The sequence below is a fragment of the Schistocerca americana genome, chromosome X (genome assembly GCF_021461395.2).
Source record: "Schistocerca americana isolate TAMUIC-IGC-003095 chromosome X, iqSchAmer2.1, whole genome shotgun sequence".
Lineage (NCBI taxonomy): Eukaryota > Metazoa > Arthropoda > Insecta > Orthoptera > Acrididae > Schistocerca > Schistocerca americana.
The window spans coordinates 213239400-213256874 of NC_060130.1; the positions used below are offsets into that span (position 1 = coordinate 213239400).

The following is a 17475-nucleotide window of genomic DNA, read 5'->3' on the forward strand; positions in this document are numbered from 1 at the left end:
CGTGTTTACTTTTAGTCATATGCTTATGTGAATGTGTTGCACAAATATAGAACTGCAGCTATTATATATAATGTGCATGTATAACTAAAACTTATTCCACAGGTTACCACAAAAAGTTCATCTGTATTATATTAATTGTCTTACTCTAGCATTTATAACTAATTAACCATGTTTACTGTAATTCTGATTGTTTCTGCAATAGTGTCTTTCTTTAATGCTGTAGTAAAAGTTTCATATACCAGCAATATGTCTGAAGGATTGGCAACCCTTCAGATGGAGACACGAGTCACATGCAGGGAAATAGATCCACAAGTGTACCTCTGCAAACTGACTATTTATAGTGTCACAGTTCCATTCATTGGCAGTTCTCCACCAACACTCTGGGCCAACTAATGTGGTGGCTAATCCTAACCCTTCAGTCAGAGCCCAGTAGGAGCTACTGCAGCAGGACTATGGACTTCTCCAACATCACCCTTGAGAAAAATCTCTGGTCAGCTTCTGTTGAGTGCACTCTACTTTCTTCCTGTGGGAAACTTCATTGGATTAGTCTCTACATCTTGCCTTCTTAATTCACTTTGTTGTTTTCTAGGCACATGTCTGATAGAAGGATGAAAGAGTTTTGTGTTAATTTGTGTAAGGAGAAGTTTTTGTCTTGTCAGTGTCCTGTTGTTTTGTTAAGAAACTTTATCTTGTTGATATGACATGTTGTTTCTTAGGCTTCTCAGTATGTGAGCTATAGCAAATACTAGCACAGAAAACAGTTATGTTGCTTGAAACACAATCAGACATGGTCGTTTCAACAAGCAATGTTAAACTTGTACTTAAGTACAATTTGAGTGACATTCAACAACAATTCAGTTCTGTTAAGAAGCAAATTAATCTAATCTGTTCCATAAAGAATAATTATACTGTTTTGGAAATTGTAACTTCTTGGTGTAACAACTGGATCACAGCCAAAATCCAGGCAGAGTCCACATTTACCAATTATGAACAAGAAATTAACTGCATCTGAAACTTTTGCCATGTGGGTTTGGTTCTGGAGGGACTGTCCTTCATACTGTATTTGGTATTTTAGCCTGGCAAGATCTGTTGGACATAAGAGGACAAAATATTAGCTTTTGGACAACAGTCTATTATGAATTCAATTAACCTCTCTTGAAATGATTGCACTGAGGATAATGCAAGGAACCATTACTACCCCCACACTTTCTATTGAACAGATTGTAAAGCAGTTCATTATACATTTCAACATAATCCATGAACTGTTTGGAAGATAGCATGCTGGTAGTAGCCACATGAATTCAAACAACCTGTTGTTAAAAATTACTGACAGTCTACCAAGAGCTAGAATTGAGCCTCTTAATTTAAGAACAGTCCTAGAAAGTAGTTCAGAAGAAAGTTAGTATAAGTTTATATAAAAAAATATCATCCATTATCTTTAACATCCATCTGTTGTAGAATACTGAGCCAAAACATAATAAGATGTCTAGTAGTTGTAGAAAAGAGTGACCTCCTCCCTACTCATCAGCACAGATTTTGAATACTTTGATCATGCACAGCCAAATGTCCGTCTTTCTGACATGATATCCTGCAAGCTATATATCAAGGTAATCACATAAATGCAGTATTCTGTACTCCTGAAAAGCATTTTATTCAATACCACACCAGTGATAATTAATAAAATTAAAATCATGTTGGGAATTAAAAATAATTTTTGACTGCATTGAGGATTTTTTGTTGGGGAGACTGCAGCATGTTATTATGGATGGTGAGTGACTGACAGGTATGGAATTAACTTAGGGTGTGTGTCAGGAAAGTGTGTTGAGACCCTTGCCATTCATGTTGTATATTAAGGAGCTGGCAGACAATTACAATAGGAACTTCAGACTTTTCAGAGATGATGCACCTGTCTATAATGATTTAATGTTTGAAAATGGTATCTCAAATATTCAGCCAGACATTGATAGGATTTCTAAGTGATGCAAAGATTGACAACTTGCCTTAAATGTTCACAAATATAGAATTCAGACTTCATGAAATGTAATGAAAACATAATGTCCTAGTATTAGAGTAAAATGATGTGGCATTATTGGCCAGAAGACCTCCATCTGGGATTGCTCAGCCACCTTCTGCAAGTCTTTCTATTTGATGCCACTTCCATTTCTTTGTGATGAAGATGAGGTGAAATGTTTAGGACAGTCACTCAGTCTCCAAGTGAAGAAAATCTCCAACCTACCTGTGAATCAAAACCAAGACCCCATGATCTCTAGAGGCAGCAATGCCAACCAAAAGACAACAAGCTGCAGACTATTACTACAGTACCAATGAGTCACAATTTTTAATTACTTACTCTGTGTTCTGCTTTACGGCAGATCTTGTCATGGGGGAAGCCTTGTCAGAGAGGTCCACTGCATGGTCATCTAGGAAAGTGATTCCACTGGTGGTTTCCCATTGCTTTCCACTGGTGATGATGAAATGATAATGAGGACAACACAACACCCAATCCCTTAGTGGAGAAAATTTTAGACCCAGCAGGGAATCGAACCTGGGCCCCTTGGCATGACAGACCACCTCGCTGACCACTCAGCTATCGAAACAGACAGTCACAATTGGAATCAGTCAATCCATACAAATACCTGGGTGCAACAGCTTGTGAGGTTTACAAAATGGAATGATCGCGCAGGCTTGACCAAAAGTAATGCAGGTGCATTGGTCCCTTGGTAGGATACTGGAAAAGTGTCATCAGTATTCAAAAATTCTTGGGTAGCCCATTGTAGAATACTGCTCATGTTTTTGGAGTCTATACTTCATAAGTATAACAGGAGATACTGAATGTATACAACAAAGGGCAGCATGAATGGCCATCAGTTTCTACAGTCCATAGGAGAGTGATGTGGACAGACAGGAATTTAGGAATATACTACAACCTCCTGCGCCATTAAAAGAGCTGCACTCTGGAGGACGCAACACATTGACTGCAAGCTGGGTGGGTATAATGCACACCATTAGCTACGCCAATGATTACTTTTGCCTGGTCGGCCTTGCACTCGAGAAGCATGGATGGGTGTCATGAAGTCATGCCCATAGAATGACATAAGAGGGTCCCAAATGGCTCTGTTGGCCAACACAACAACAGGTAGTTTCATTAGAACGTCACCTACCCATGCACTATGACCACGTGGTAAGTTCAGCAACAGTTGGTCCACCTAAACAATTTTGAGAGAGGCCACATTTTGGGGCCCTATCATTGTATTGCACATTGCGCATTGTTATGCGGACACCACCCATACCCATTGATGGCAGCAAGGGACATAGGAAGGAACGCAAGCATGACAAACAGAATCTGGATGTTTGATATACATCGCAAGGAAGGAGGACCGATGGATTGTCCACGACTGACAAACATATCCAACAGCAATGCCAGAGCCATTCAGTGGGCTTTCCTGCCATCTATGTTACACCCTGCAAGTGCTAGTACCATTAGCATGGTTGTATGATGCAGGGCTCGCCACACACTGACCATTACAACACTTGCCAGTCACACCCGCACATACAGACACTCACTCAAGCAAACGCAGCTCGCACACACGACTGTAGCCGTGCGTGTGGCTCCAGTTGCCAGAGACTACAGTCGTGTGTGCGAGCTGCGTTTGCATGAGTGAGTGTGTGTGCATGTGTGTGTGTGTGTGTGTTGTCTTTTTTTGAGGAAGGCATTGCTGGTCGAAAGCTTATTTGGAACAGTCTTTTTGTTGTGCCCATCTGCAACTCATCAGCTCCGTTATATGGTGAGGAATAACTTCCCTTTTCATAATATTGTTACATTCCATCTCGGATTTTCCATCGTTTTCCACATTAATTTATGTTTCTTTCCATCTCAACAGTTCCTGTAATCCTACCATTTGCTACGACATTTATGCACTGTGCCAAACCTGACGAACTGTAGTTTTGGTACAGCGCAATTCTGGCTGGTTGCAAGTAACTGACTGGCAGATTAACATGATTTCTCTACCACGCCTTACGTCAGTGACTGACAGTCACGCGACCGCCGGTACGAGCGCTATACCAGCTACAGCTCTCCAAAGCGACCAGTGTTTTTCCTTTTTTTGAAAAAAAATGGCTTTCGGACGTGCCCATTCACCTATCTCAATATTGAAATGTTAATTATGACGATAAAAATGTAAGGACAACACAGCACCCAGTCCCTGAGCAGAGAAAGCTTCCGACCCAGCCAGGACTCGAACCCGAGTCCCTTTGGTTGACAATCCGCGGCGCTAATCGCGCAACTACATAGGCGGACATAGTGTGCTCTTTGAAAGGGTTCCAGTATTTTGTCCAGGGCCAGTTCTTCAGTAGTAATACACTACTGGCTATTAAAATTGCTACACCAAGAAGAAATGCAGATGATAAACGGATATTCATTGGACAAATATATTATACTAGAACTGACATGTGATTACATTTTCACCCAATTTGGGTGCATCGATCCTGAAAAATCAGTACCCAGAACAACCACCTCTGGCCATAATAACGGCCATGGTACGCCTGGGCATTGAGTCAAACAGAGCTTGGATGGCGTGTACAGGTACAACTGCCCATGCAGCTTCAGCACGATACCACAGTTCATCAAGAGTAGCGACTGGCGTATTGTGACGAGCCAGTTGCTCGGCCACCATTGACCAGACGATTCCAGTTGGTGAGAGATCTGGAGAATGTGCTGGCCAGGGCAGCAGTCAAACATTTTCTGTATCCAGAAAGGCCAGTACAGGACCTGCAACATGCGGTCTTGCATTATCCTGCTGAAATGTAGGGTTTCGCAGGGATCGAATCAAGGGTAGAGCGACGGGTCGTAACACATCTGAAATGTAACGTCCACTGTTCAAAGTACCGTCAATGCGAACAAGAAGTGACCGAGACGTGTAACCAATGGCACCCCATGCCATCACGCCGGGTGATACGCCAGTATGGCGATGACGAATACACGCTTCCAATGTGCGTTCACCGCGATGTCGCCAAACACGGATGCGACCATCATGATGCTGTAAACAGAACCTGCATTCATCCGAAAAAATGACGTTTTGCCATTCGTGCGCCCAGGTTCGTCGTTGAGTACACCATCGCAGGCGCTCCTGTCTGTGATGCAGCGTCAAGGGTAACCGCAGCCATGGTCTCCGAGCTGATAGTCCATGCTGGTGCAAACGTCGTCGAATTGTTCGTGCAGATGGTTGGTGTCTTGCAAACGTCCCCATCTGTTGACTCAGGGATCGAGACGTGGCTGCGCGATCCGTTATAGCCATGCGGTAAGATGCCTGTCATCTCGACTGCTAGTGATACGAGGGCGTTGGATTCCAGCAGGGCGTTCCGTATTACCCTCCTGAACCCACCGATTGCATATTCTGCTAATAGTCATTGGATCTCGACCAACGCGACCAGCAATGTCGCGATACGATAAACCGCAATCGCGATAGGCTACTATCCGACCTTTGTCGAAGTCGGAAACGTGATGGTACGCATTTCTCCTCCTTACACGAGGCTTCACAACAACGTTTCACCAGGCAACGCCGGTCAACTGCTGTTTGTGTATGAGAAATCGGTTGTAAACTTCCCTCATGTCAGCACGTTGTAGGTGTCGCCACCAACCTTGTGTGAATGCTCTGAAAAGCTAATCATTTGCATATCACAGCATCTTCTTCCTGTCGGATAAATTTCGCGCCTGTAGTACATCTCCGTGGTGTAGCAATTTTAATGGCCAGTAGTCTAAATCGGCTTCTTCGTTACGTTTCCCGTTGTCTTAATTGGCCAACAGAAATGACTTTCTGTATACGTACCTCCCGACAGAACGTAGCGTATTTTATAACGAGTCGCATGTGAAGGAGGAGACAGCATTGTCCGAGATAGCCGCCGCTTTTCGGCAATCGCGTGCAGGAAACCACTTCCGGCGGCCGGCAGAAGGCCGGTCTCGAGTTTACGGTTACGCGCGGGAACTGGCCGTAGCAGCGCGGTCCGCGAAGAAGTGGGTTAGACTGGGGGAAGCGGAGCGCGAGTGGTCACGCAGGCAGAAGGACGGCATGCGGCCCAGCGGCTGGCTGTGTCTGAGTGTGGGGATCGCCCTGGCGCTCTCCGCCGACGCCGCGCCTGCTGCGTCCGACTCTGACAGGCCGGCAAGCGGACTCACCGCCGGTGGAACGGCACTCGCTCGAGGTTAGCCTCTCCTTTACTGGGTCTCTTCTTCCTCTCAGAAGTCTATCCCGCTGACTAAGGGCAATCGCCTACACTTGATTAGACAATTATTTCACTTTTCATTAAAGACGTATCACCAGCTGCTGTCATAAACTTTATTAAGTCGCTATTAAATTTCGGTCTATATGTGGACCTTCTTCTGGCACCTTGTAATTATAAACAAAACAGACCGCAATACCAATAGCAAATTGTAAAAACATTAAAAATTATACAAATTCGTGTAACGTACTTTATAATGACAATATGTCCCTACTGGTCAAAAAAATTGTTATAACTTCTAGATTAGATTAGATGTACTTTCATTCCAATTGATCCGTAGTGAGGAGGTCTTCCAGGATGTAGAACATGGCAGAAAAACAACAATACATGACAAATATTTACAACTCAAACAAATAAGCTAATGTACCATTCCACAGGTCCCAAGTGGAATGATCGTCATTTTTTAATGAACACTATATGAAAGGATCATTTTACAAATACTAATGCACTGAATTTAAAATAAAAAAGTTTTATTTATTTATTTGTAAGATAATAAACGTATAATACAACTACTATAATACTTATTTACAATGAACACATTACTGCTCTGAAATGGTGCAGAAGTTAGATTGTACTTTGGTTGTTAAGCTTTTTATGGCTGCTAGCAAGTTATTGACAATGTGTGTTCCTGAATAATGCACACCTCTTTGTACAAGACTAAGTGACTTTAAATCCTTGTGAAGATTATTCTTGTTTCTAGTATTGATCCCATGAATTTGAGCTGTTGGTTTGAAAAAGTGATAAGTTTTTAATGACAAATTTAATTAAAGAATAAATATATTGGGAAGCAGTAGTTAGTATCCCTAGTTACCTAAACAGGCTTCTGCAGGATGTTCTCGAGTTCACACCATCTTGAGTTCACACCGTTCTTGCTTTCTAATGCATTACACATGGCTGCCTTGACATGAAGTTAAACACGCAAGCATCAGTATTGTTATTACATATAACTAATACGCATTTGCTAGCGCCAGCTGAAGTGGCCGAGCGGTTCTAGGTGCTACAGTCTGGAACCGCGCGACCGCTGCGGTCACAGGTTCGAATCCTGCCTCGGGCATGGATGTGTGTGATGTCCTTAGTTTAGCAGAGCCATTTTTTGACGCATTTGCTATCTGGACAGATTTGTACTTTCGTTGGTAAAAGTGTCAAACGCGCTTCTTGTAAGATCTCTTCAAGTTATTCTTAATACGCGTACATAGCAGATATGTTTCTGCATAGATGAAAAACGTATTCACCATGACTGTAAGCTGTCGTTTTGCAGATAAACCACATACCTCATAGCGAGATTATGACCACCAAAATCGTGAGAATAGCTGTGTCAATCACACACGTGGCCACCAATAACACACCGATCTCTCACAGTAATGCTAAGCTTATTATCTGCTATTTTCCTGTATGCTTTACTCAATTCTGTGGGGGTCCTGTCAATTTTCAGTTATCCAAAGGCACTGAGGTTGTGGTACGTCACCCATCTGTGAAGCATGTTAACTATGCAGATCGTATTTTAACTGTTTTTGTGTATCATGAAACTGAGCCGGAGATGAGAAACGGGCCCGGCATTCGGCTAACTATAAAATTTAGCATGACCGGTATATTTCACCATCGTCCGTTGATCCGTTGAAATTCAGTGATTGTGGTGAGGTTTGTTATTCATGCTATGTGTCGGTGCGTTTTTAGCGGTGTATGAACTGTGGCAGCGATGTTACAGGTTTTAACGATACCGTATATCAAAGACGTATATAGGGTGTTACAAAAAGGTACGGCCAAACTTTCAGGAAACATTCCCCACACACAAATAAAGAAAAGATGTTGTGTGGACATGTGTCCGGAAACGCTTAATTTCCATGTTAGAGCTCATTTTAGTTTCGTCCACCTACGCTCAATGTAGCACGTTATCATGATTTCATACGGGATACTCTACCTGTTCTGCTAGAACATGTGCCTTTACAAGTACGACACAACATGTGGTTCATGCGCGATGGACCTCCTGCACATTTCAGTCGAAGTGTTCGTACGCTTCTCAACAACAGATTCGGTGACCGATGGATTGGCAGAGGCGGACCAATTCCATGGCCTCCACGCTCTCCTGACCTCAACCCTCTGGACTTTCATTTATGGGGGCATTTGAAAGCTCTTGTCTACGCAACCCCGGTATCAAAATGGCTCTGAGCACTATGGGACTCAGCTGCTGAGGTCATTAGTCCCCTAGAACTTAGAACTAGTTAAACCTAACTAACCTAAGGACATCACAAACATCCATGCCCGAGGCAGGATTCGAACCTGCGACCGTAGCGGTCTTGCGGTTCCAGACTGCAGCGCCTTTAACCGCACGGCCACTTCGGCCGGCCCCGGTATCAAATGTAGAGACTCTTCGTGCTCGTATTGTGGACGGCTGTGATACAATACGCCATTCTCCAGGGCTGCATCAGCGCATCAGGGATTCCATGCGACGGAGGGTGGATGCATGTATCCTCACTAACGGAGGACTTTTGAACATTTCCTGTAACAAAGTGGTGAAGTCACGCTGGTACGTTCTCTTGCTGTGTGTTTCCATTCCATGATTAATGTGATTTGAAGAGAAGTAATAAAATGAGCTCTAACATGGAAAGTAAGCGTTTCCGGACAGATGTCCACATAACATATTTTCTTTCTTTGTGTGTGAGGAATGTTTGCTGAAAGTTTGGCCGTACCTTTTTGTAACACGCTGTATAACCTGTTGTTTACATCTACTCAACTGTTTATACAGGTCGTTGCCATGTATATAAACTCTGGGAGAGCCTGGGGAATATCTGGTCAGGAAATACGTGACAATTCACGAGTTTTTTCGTAATATACATTACAGGATTAATAAGCTTGAGAAATGCTTAAGGGTTAATATGGATATACTTTAAGTCTTATCAAAATTTAGACTTATGTTAAATCAGTAAACGGATCGAAGCCATCTGTGTGTCTTAGACAGTTTGTGACCGTAATAGCATTGAAACGGAGGACGATGTAGAAAAGGCCGAAATACTAAACGTCTTTTCCTAAAACAGTGTTACGAATGAAGACCGCACTATACTTCCTCCTTTAAATCGTCGTATTAAATGACCACGGGACAGAAAACCAGCTGAAGTCGCTCAACAGAGGAAAGGCCACTGGACCTGACGGGATACCAATACGATTCTACACAGAGTATGAGAAAGAGCTTGCACCTGCAGTGAATTGCAGCTCCGTGGAGGTGCGAAACGTTCCTAATGATAGAAGAGAAGCGCAGGCCAGCAAGGGTCGTCGAACAGACGCGCAAAAATACAGGCCTATACTTTGACGCCGGTCTGTTGTAGAATCGTGGAACGTGTTTTATGCTCACGTATTATGACATCTCTGTCCGCCTGTTTAGCTGAGTGGTAACGTGTTTACCTACCATGCAGCGGGTCCGGGTTCGATTTCCGACCGGGATGGAGATTTTCTCCGCTAGTGGACTGGGTATCGTATCATCATTTCAGCATCACCGACACGCAAGTCGCCCATTGCCTGAAATAAGACTCGCAACTCTGCCGTCGAGCTTCCCCAGATGAGGCCTCCTTGCCATCAAGGCCACACGATTATTTCATTTCATGACATTTCTGGAGACCGAAAATATCCGCTGTAGAAATCAACATGGGTTCCGCAAACAAAGATCCTGTGAAACCCAGCTTTCTGCGCTGCCACCTAATGAACAAAGCATGAGCATACGGAAAATCAGATCAGCTATATGACTGGATTGATGAGTTTCTAGCAAACAGAACACAGCGTTTCATTGTCAACGGAGAGCAGTCTTCAGACTTAAAAATAACTTCGGGCATCTCCAAAGCAGTGTTACAGGACCATCATTCTTCACATTATATGTAAATGACCCAGTAGATAATGCTAGACGTTCTTTGAGGTTTTTCGTGGATGATGCTGTTGTATACTGAGAAGTCGCGATGCTAGAAAATTGTCACGAAATGCAGGAAAACCTGCAATGGATCGACGCTAGGTGCATGGAGTGGCAATTGACCCACAACGTAAACAAATGTAACGTATTGCATATGTTGTTGTTGTTGTGGTCTTCAGTCCTGAGGCTGGTTTGATGCAGCTCTCCATGCTACTCTATCCTGTGCAAGCTTCTTCATCTCCCAGTACCTGCTGCAACCTACATCCTTCTGAATCTGCTTAGTGTATTCATTTCTTGGTCTCCCTCTACGATTTTTGCCCTCCACGCTGCCATCCAGTACTAAATTGGTGATCCCTTGATGCCTCAGAACATGTCCTACCAACCGATCCCTTCTTCTAGTCAAGTTGTGCCACAAACTCCTCTTCTCCCCAATTCCATTCAATACCTCCTCATTAGTTATGTGATCTACCCATCTAATCGTCAGCATTCTTCTGTAGCATCACATTTCGAAAGCTTCTATTCTCTTCTTGTCCAAACTATTTATCGTCCATGTTCTACTTCCATACATGGCTACACTCCACACAAATACTTTCAGAAACGACTTCCTGACACTTAAATCTATACTCGATGTTAACAAATTTCTCTTCTTCAGAAATGCTTTCCTTGCCATATACATATACAGAAAGACCGGTTATTGCATGATTACCTGGTCACAGAACAACAACTGGAAACAGAAAATTCCTATGAGTATCCGTACGGAGCAGTTTCAACAGGAACGACCGCATAGAATTAATCGCCTGTAAGGCAGACGCCAGACTGAGATTCGTTGGTAGAATCCTCAGAAAATGTAGTCCTCAACAAAAGAGGTAGTTTACAAAACCCTCGTTCTATCGTTACTTGAATATTCCTCAGCTCTCTGGGATCCATACTAGATAGGACTGATAGAGGAAATAGAGAAGACCCAAAAAAGAGCAGTACAATTCGTAACAGGTTCATTTAGTAAGCGCAGAAGTGTCACAGAGATGCCCAGTGAACTCCGGTAGCAGACGCCGTAAGAGAGCCGTTCTGTATCACACTGTGGTTTATTGATAATTCCGAAAGCGTTCGTTTCTAGAAGTGTCAACCGATATATTGCTTCCTTCTACATATATCCCTCGAAAAGACCATCAAGATAAATATCAGAGAGATCGTAGCCCATTCAGAAGCTTAACAGCAATCTTTCTACCCGTTAACCGTTTGTGACTAGAACAGGACAAAGGGGTAGAGTTAACGTTGCTGGCGCTCGATCAACGGACCCCGGGTTCGATTCCCGGACGGTCGGGGACTTTCTTTGTTCGGTTGCGTGTATTGTCATTATCAACGACGCTCATGTCGCCAAAGAGACTTCAAATAAAAAAGAGTTGCACCAGGTAGCCGAACTATCCAGAAGGGAACTCTAGGCCAATAATGCGATACGCAAATTGGAAATTTGTGGTAAGTTCCTATGGGGTCAAACTGCTGAGGTCATCCGTCCCTAGGCTTACACACAATTTAATTTAACTTGAACAAACTTATGCTAAGATCAACACACACACACACACACACACACACACACACACACAGACACACACACACACACACACACCCATGCCCGAGGGAGGACCCGAACCTCCGACCACACACCATAAGCTGGCTTGCGGAGTGTAGCGGTAGAATCATAATCAATAGCGAAAACTGATACGAGTGAAAGCATACGGCAATAGAAGCGAGAACGTATCAGTAAACATGAGTCTGCAAAAGAGTTGTTAGCGTGATTAACTGCGAAATTGTGGTTGCTACCCGCCACTGATTTCAGTATGTAATATTGCCTTCGTTAGTACAAAAATTTTTAAATGTAAACTTTTGAGTTAAATTCGCCGCAAATTGGGCTCGAATATCACCAGGGGTCTACCCTGACCTGAAATACAATACTACTCCTTCACGTTATACAACATACAGTTTATGGTACAAAGGAGGTGTTCGACGTGTCGTCCTCGCATTTGAATGTAATACGGCACTAGTCACTGTAGTGGATTACAAGTTCTTTCAAACACACCCGGATCATTTCTTAAATATTGAAAAGACTATAAAATTCACTGCTCCGGTTCTTGAACCGTATCAGCGGGAGCGGTTTTCACTTAACTTTCGAGATGGTTCTAGACAGAAAAATTCAGAGGCCTGAGGTCAGCTGAACTAGGGGACCGATGTACAGGCCCTGCTCGACCTTTCCATCTCGGACCATAATGGCGCGTCAGACGTCCTCTTACATCAGCAGCAAAACATGGCGATGCCGTGCTACATTTCCCAGCCATGGGCGACACTTGACTCTAGCTACATGGGGACTTAATCGAAAAATTTACATTTAGAATAAATTTATACTAGCTAGAATAATATTTCACAATGAGGTCTGTGGCGGCTCCCAAATACAGATTCGCAACGGCTCGTTTGCTGATCCTTGTTTACTATAACGTTCTTGCTTCTATTGTCAGCTTTCGCTATTATCGTACATCCTGTACATTTAGCAGCAAGACTATTTTACGTGGTACTGAATTAATAGTGAAAGAACTAAGTAACAATTGTTTTTAACTCCGAATCCGCACGCCGACTTTGAAAGATGATTATTAATATATTGCTTGCGTGTTTATAATCGATTTTCCAGCTGATTATGTGGAAGCTAAGAGACGAATACGAATTAATTTTTTAATTATTTGGAATGCAGAATCTCGGCTTTTCATTGCGAAGTTCAGGTTCATCAACGTGGATCACAGCAAAATTTACGGACAATCCAGATACGTTATTATAATTTAGAGGACAGAGAACTTAATGTAACAGCAAATTGTGGCAGTGCATGAGTACTGCAAACTATTCCAGTTCAGTAGACAGTGCCCATTGTTTCGTTGAAATTAGGTTGACAGGACTTCAGTGGAGGATGCATGCATGTCAGAAGCATTTTCCAGAATAAAACATATACCTTACTTAAAAAGGAAGTAACACCTAATTCAGTCAGTGGGTAGACAGCTGTGGAGTCTAGCGGTTTGTGTTCCGCGGTGTGTTAGTATGTTTAATATAATATGGCATTTAATGTTTCCTGCATTTTGAGAATGAATTCTTTCTTAAATCCATTATTAACACAAATTAATTTTTAGTAATAAAGCTGCCATATACTATTCACGACGACGACCATAAGTTTGTGATGGTGGATGGTTCGAATTTTAAACTAGAATAACGAGACTCTGTTTATGCTAGCAAGTTGTTGGGAGAGAAGTGGAGTTGCCTTAGAAGTTTCGTGCGTCGATAGAGCGCATATGAACGTTGCAGAATAACTAGTACAGGTTGTTCAGATCTGTTTGCTGAGTACTTTATTACGGGGAGTTCAGGATCCCCAGAGGCTCGTTACCAAATGATTTGGTGTTTATATACTAGATACTTAATGCTCCTGGGACGAAGTCAGATGGAGTGTACAGTAATAATTAATTACTCGTCAAGTCACTAGTATTTTACGACTATAATATCGTGGATACAGCGCCAAATAATCAAAATTTACGAAACAAATTATACTTTCTTTCTTTTTTTTTCGCTACTGCCTTCATCCCGTATTGTGCGCAGGGTCGGCAGGGTTCAGTACGGATTTGGCATGGTTAATTGTTTGGGGTGCTTCCTGCCGCCACCCCATACCCCCTGGGAAGGAATTAATGTACCCCAGCTGTCTGTGTCTAGTGTAATTCGTGAAATAGTGTGAATGTGTTTCAAATGTCTGCGACTCGTGTAACTGAGGCGGAACGTGGGGACCAGCCCGGTATTCACATAGTAGGATGTGGAAAACCGCCTAAAAACCACATCCAGGCTGGCCGGCACATCGGCCCTCGTCGTTAATCCGCCGGGCCGATTCGATCCAGGTCCGGCGCGCCTACCCGAGTCCATGAAGCAGCGCGTTAGCGCTCTCGGCTATCCTGGCGGGTTTCGAAACAAATTACACTGTGGTGCCAAAATTCATGGGATACCTTCTAATATCGTGTCGGACTTCCTTTCGTCCGACGTAGTGCAGCAACTCAACGGGCCAAGGACTCGATAAGTCATTGGAAGCCTCCTGCAGAACTACTGAGCCACGCTGCTTCTGTAGACTTCCAGAATTGCGAAAGTGTTGCTGGTGTAGGAGTTTGTGCACAAAATGACTTCTCGATTATGTCCCATAAATGGTCGATGGAATTCATGTCGGGCGATCTGGTTGGCCAGATCATTAGCTCGAATTGTCTAGAATGTTCTTCAAACTAATTACGAACAATTATGGCCCAGTGTTGTCATCCATAAAAATTCGATCGTTGTCTAGGGACATGAAGTACATGAATGGTTGCAGATGGCCTTTAAGTAGTCGAACATAAACATTTCCAGACAGTGATCGGTTCAGCTTCACCAGGGGACCGAGTCCATTCCATGTGAACACAGCGTACACCACTATGGAGCCACCACCAGCTTGCACAATGCTTTGTTGCCTTGTTGATAATTTAGGTCCATGGCTTCGTGGAGTCTGCGCCACACTCGAACCACACCATCAGCTCTTACTAATTGAAATCGGAGCTTACCTGACCAGGCCAGGGTTTTCCAGTCGTCTATGGTCCAACCGATATCGTAACGAGCTCAAGAGAGGCGCTGCAGGCAATGTCGTGCTGTTAGCAAAGGCACTCGCGTCATTTGTCTGCTGCCACAGCCCGTTAACGCTAAATTTCGCCGCTCTGTCCTAACGGATACGTTCGTCGTACGTTCCAAATAGATTTCTGTGCTTATTTCACGCATTGTTGCTTGTTGTGGTAAGAGAAAATGCCTGAAGTTTGTCATTCGCAGTACAATCTTTACACTGTGGATCTCGGAATATTGAGTTCCCCAACGATTTCCGAAACGGAATGTCCAATGCGTTCAAAGTCTGTTGATTCCCCTCGTCCGACCATAATCTCGCCGGAAACCTATTCACATCCGTGACCTGAGCACTAATGACAACCCTGCCAATGCACTGCCCTTTTATATGATGAGTACGCGATACTACCGCCATCTGTATAGCTTCAAGTCGCTATCCCATAACTTTTACCACCTCAATGTATGTAAGTAATGTAACCGTTCTTGAGCAAAATATGTAGGCCTACGTCTTTGTTACAACTCTCCTCAACAAACCTTCTGATTCTTCGCTCCAGTGTTTCTTTGAATCATCTAACAAGATGCCGTCCATCATAGTTTTGACAGACTGCCGGCCGGTGTGGCCGTGCAGTTCTAAGCGCGTCAGTTTGGAACCGCGTGACCGCTACGGTCGCAGGTTCGAATCCTGCCTCGGGCATGGATGTGTGTGATGTCCTTAGGTTAGTTAGGTTCAAGTAGTTCTAAGTTCTAGGGGACTGATGACCTCAGTAGTTAAGTCCCATAGTACTCAGAGCCATTTGAACCATTTGACAGACTACTATGATGTATCATGGACCGTCGTAGGTAGCCTAGTATCCTAACTACCAGGCCCACGAATTTATCAATTAGACTCTCGTAAACTGAGATCTCGACATGGTCTAATGTAGACGTCCATGTTGGCCATGAAACTGGACTGTGGACAACCCATTGTTGTCCAATTGCATCAAACGGCTCTGAGCACTATGGGACTTAACATCTGATGTCATCACTCCCCTAAAACTTAGAACTACTTAAACCTAACTAACCTAAGGACATCACACACATCCATACCCGAGGCAGGATACGAACCTGCGACCGAAGCTGTCGTGCGGTTCCAGACTGAAGCGCCTAGAACCCCTTGGTCACTCCGGCCGGCTCCAGTTGCTTAATATGTGACTAACAGAGAGTATCTATACTAAAAAAAAGAAAAAATACTGCATGGACAACTAATTGCACTTTTGCGGTGGTTTCTGCAGGTACACTATATGATAAAAAGTATCCGGACATCCCCAAAAACATACGTTTTTCATATTATGTGCATTGTGCTGCCACCTACTGCCAGGTATTCCATATCAGCGATCTCAGTAGTCATTAGACATCGTGAGACAGCAGAATGGGGCACTCCGCGGAACTCACGGACTTCGAACGTGGTCAGGTGATTGGGTGTCACTTTTGTCATACTTCAGTACGCGAGATTTCCACACTCGTAAACATACCTAGGTCCACTGTTTCCGATGTGATAGTGAAGCGGAATCGTGAAGGGACACGTACATCACAAAAGCGTACACGCCGACCTCGTCTGTCGACTGACAGAGACTGCCGACAGTTGAAGAGGGTCGTAATGTGTAATAGGCAGACAGACATCTATCCAGACCACCACATAGGAATTCCAAACTGCCATAGTGCTCAGAGACATTTGAACCATTTGAGGCATGTGCAGTTAGAGTGATATGGGACCCCTGACACGTCTAGATACGAGCCTGATAGGTGATACATACGTAAGCATCCTGTCTGGCCACCTGCATCCATTCATGTCCATTGTGCATTCCGACAGACTTGGGCAGTTCCACTGCGACAATGCGACACCCCACACGTCCAGAATTGCTACAGAGTGCCTCCAGGAACACTCTTCTGAGCCTAAACACTTTCGCTGGCCACCAATCTCCCTAGACATGAACATTATTGAGCATATCTTTCATGCCTTGCAACGTGCTGTTCAGATGAGATCTCCACCCCCTCATACTCTTACGGATGTATGGACAGCCCTGTAGAATTGATGGTGTCAGGTCCCTCCAGCACTTCTTCAGACATTAGTCGAGCACATGCCACGTCGAGTTGCGGCACTTCTGCGTGCTCGCCGGGCTCTACACGATATTAGTCAGGTGTACCAGTTTCTTTGGCTCTTCAGTATATATATGGTGACAATTATTGAACTACACGAAGGAAAACGAAAGTTAGTTACAAACTACGCATGCACACACGCTATTCAACATGTAGATGTCACTGTAGATATTCGGATTTAGGTTATGGCATGTTCGGTATGCCTGCCATCATGCGCGATGATGTGGCGCAGACGAATAGACCTGTTGAAGTGTCGGAACATTGGGGCTGCCGATGACCTCCTGAATTGCTGTTTTCAGCTCAGCAATGTTTTGCGGTTATTGCTGCACACTTTGTCTTTAATGTAGCCCTACAAAATAGTCACAGATCCGGAGAATATGGCGGCTAACCGAGGCGCATGCCAGTGGCCTCTAGGTACCCCAAGTCAGAATGCGGTCCCCAAAATACTCCTCCAATACATCAAAAACTCTCCTGCTCCGATGGGGTCGAGCTCCGTCTTGCATGAGCCACATCTTGTTGAAATC

General features: G+C 43.9%; 1 protein-coding gene across 1 annotated transcript in view; it reads left to right on the forward strand.

Moving 5' to 3' along the window:
- The first annotated feature begins 6056 nt into the window (after positions 1-6056).
- The window catches only part of LOC124556823, a 71306-nt gene continuing 59887 nt past the window's right edge, over positions 6057-17475 (forward strand). Inside the window, exon 1 of the mRNA XM_047130837.1 lies at positions 6057-6198. Within this exon, the coding sequence (XP_046986793.1) occupies positions 6066-6198 (133 nt within the window). The 5' untranslated portion in view covers positions 6057-6065. The remainder of the gene's footprint in view (positions 6199-17475) is intronic.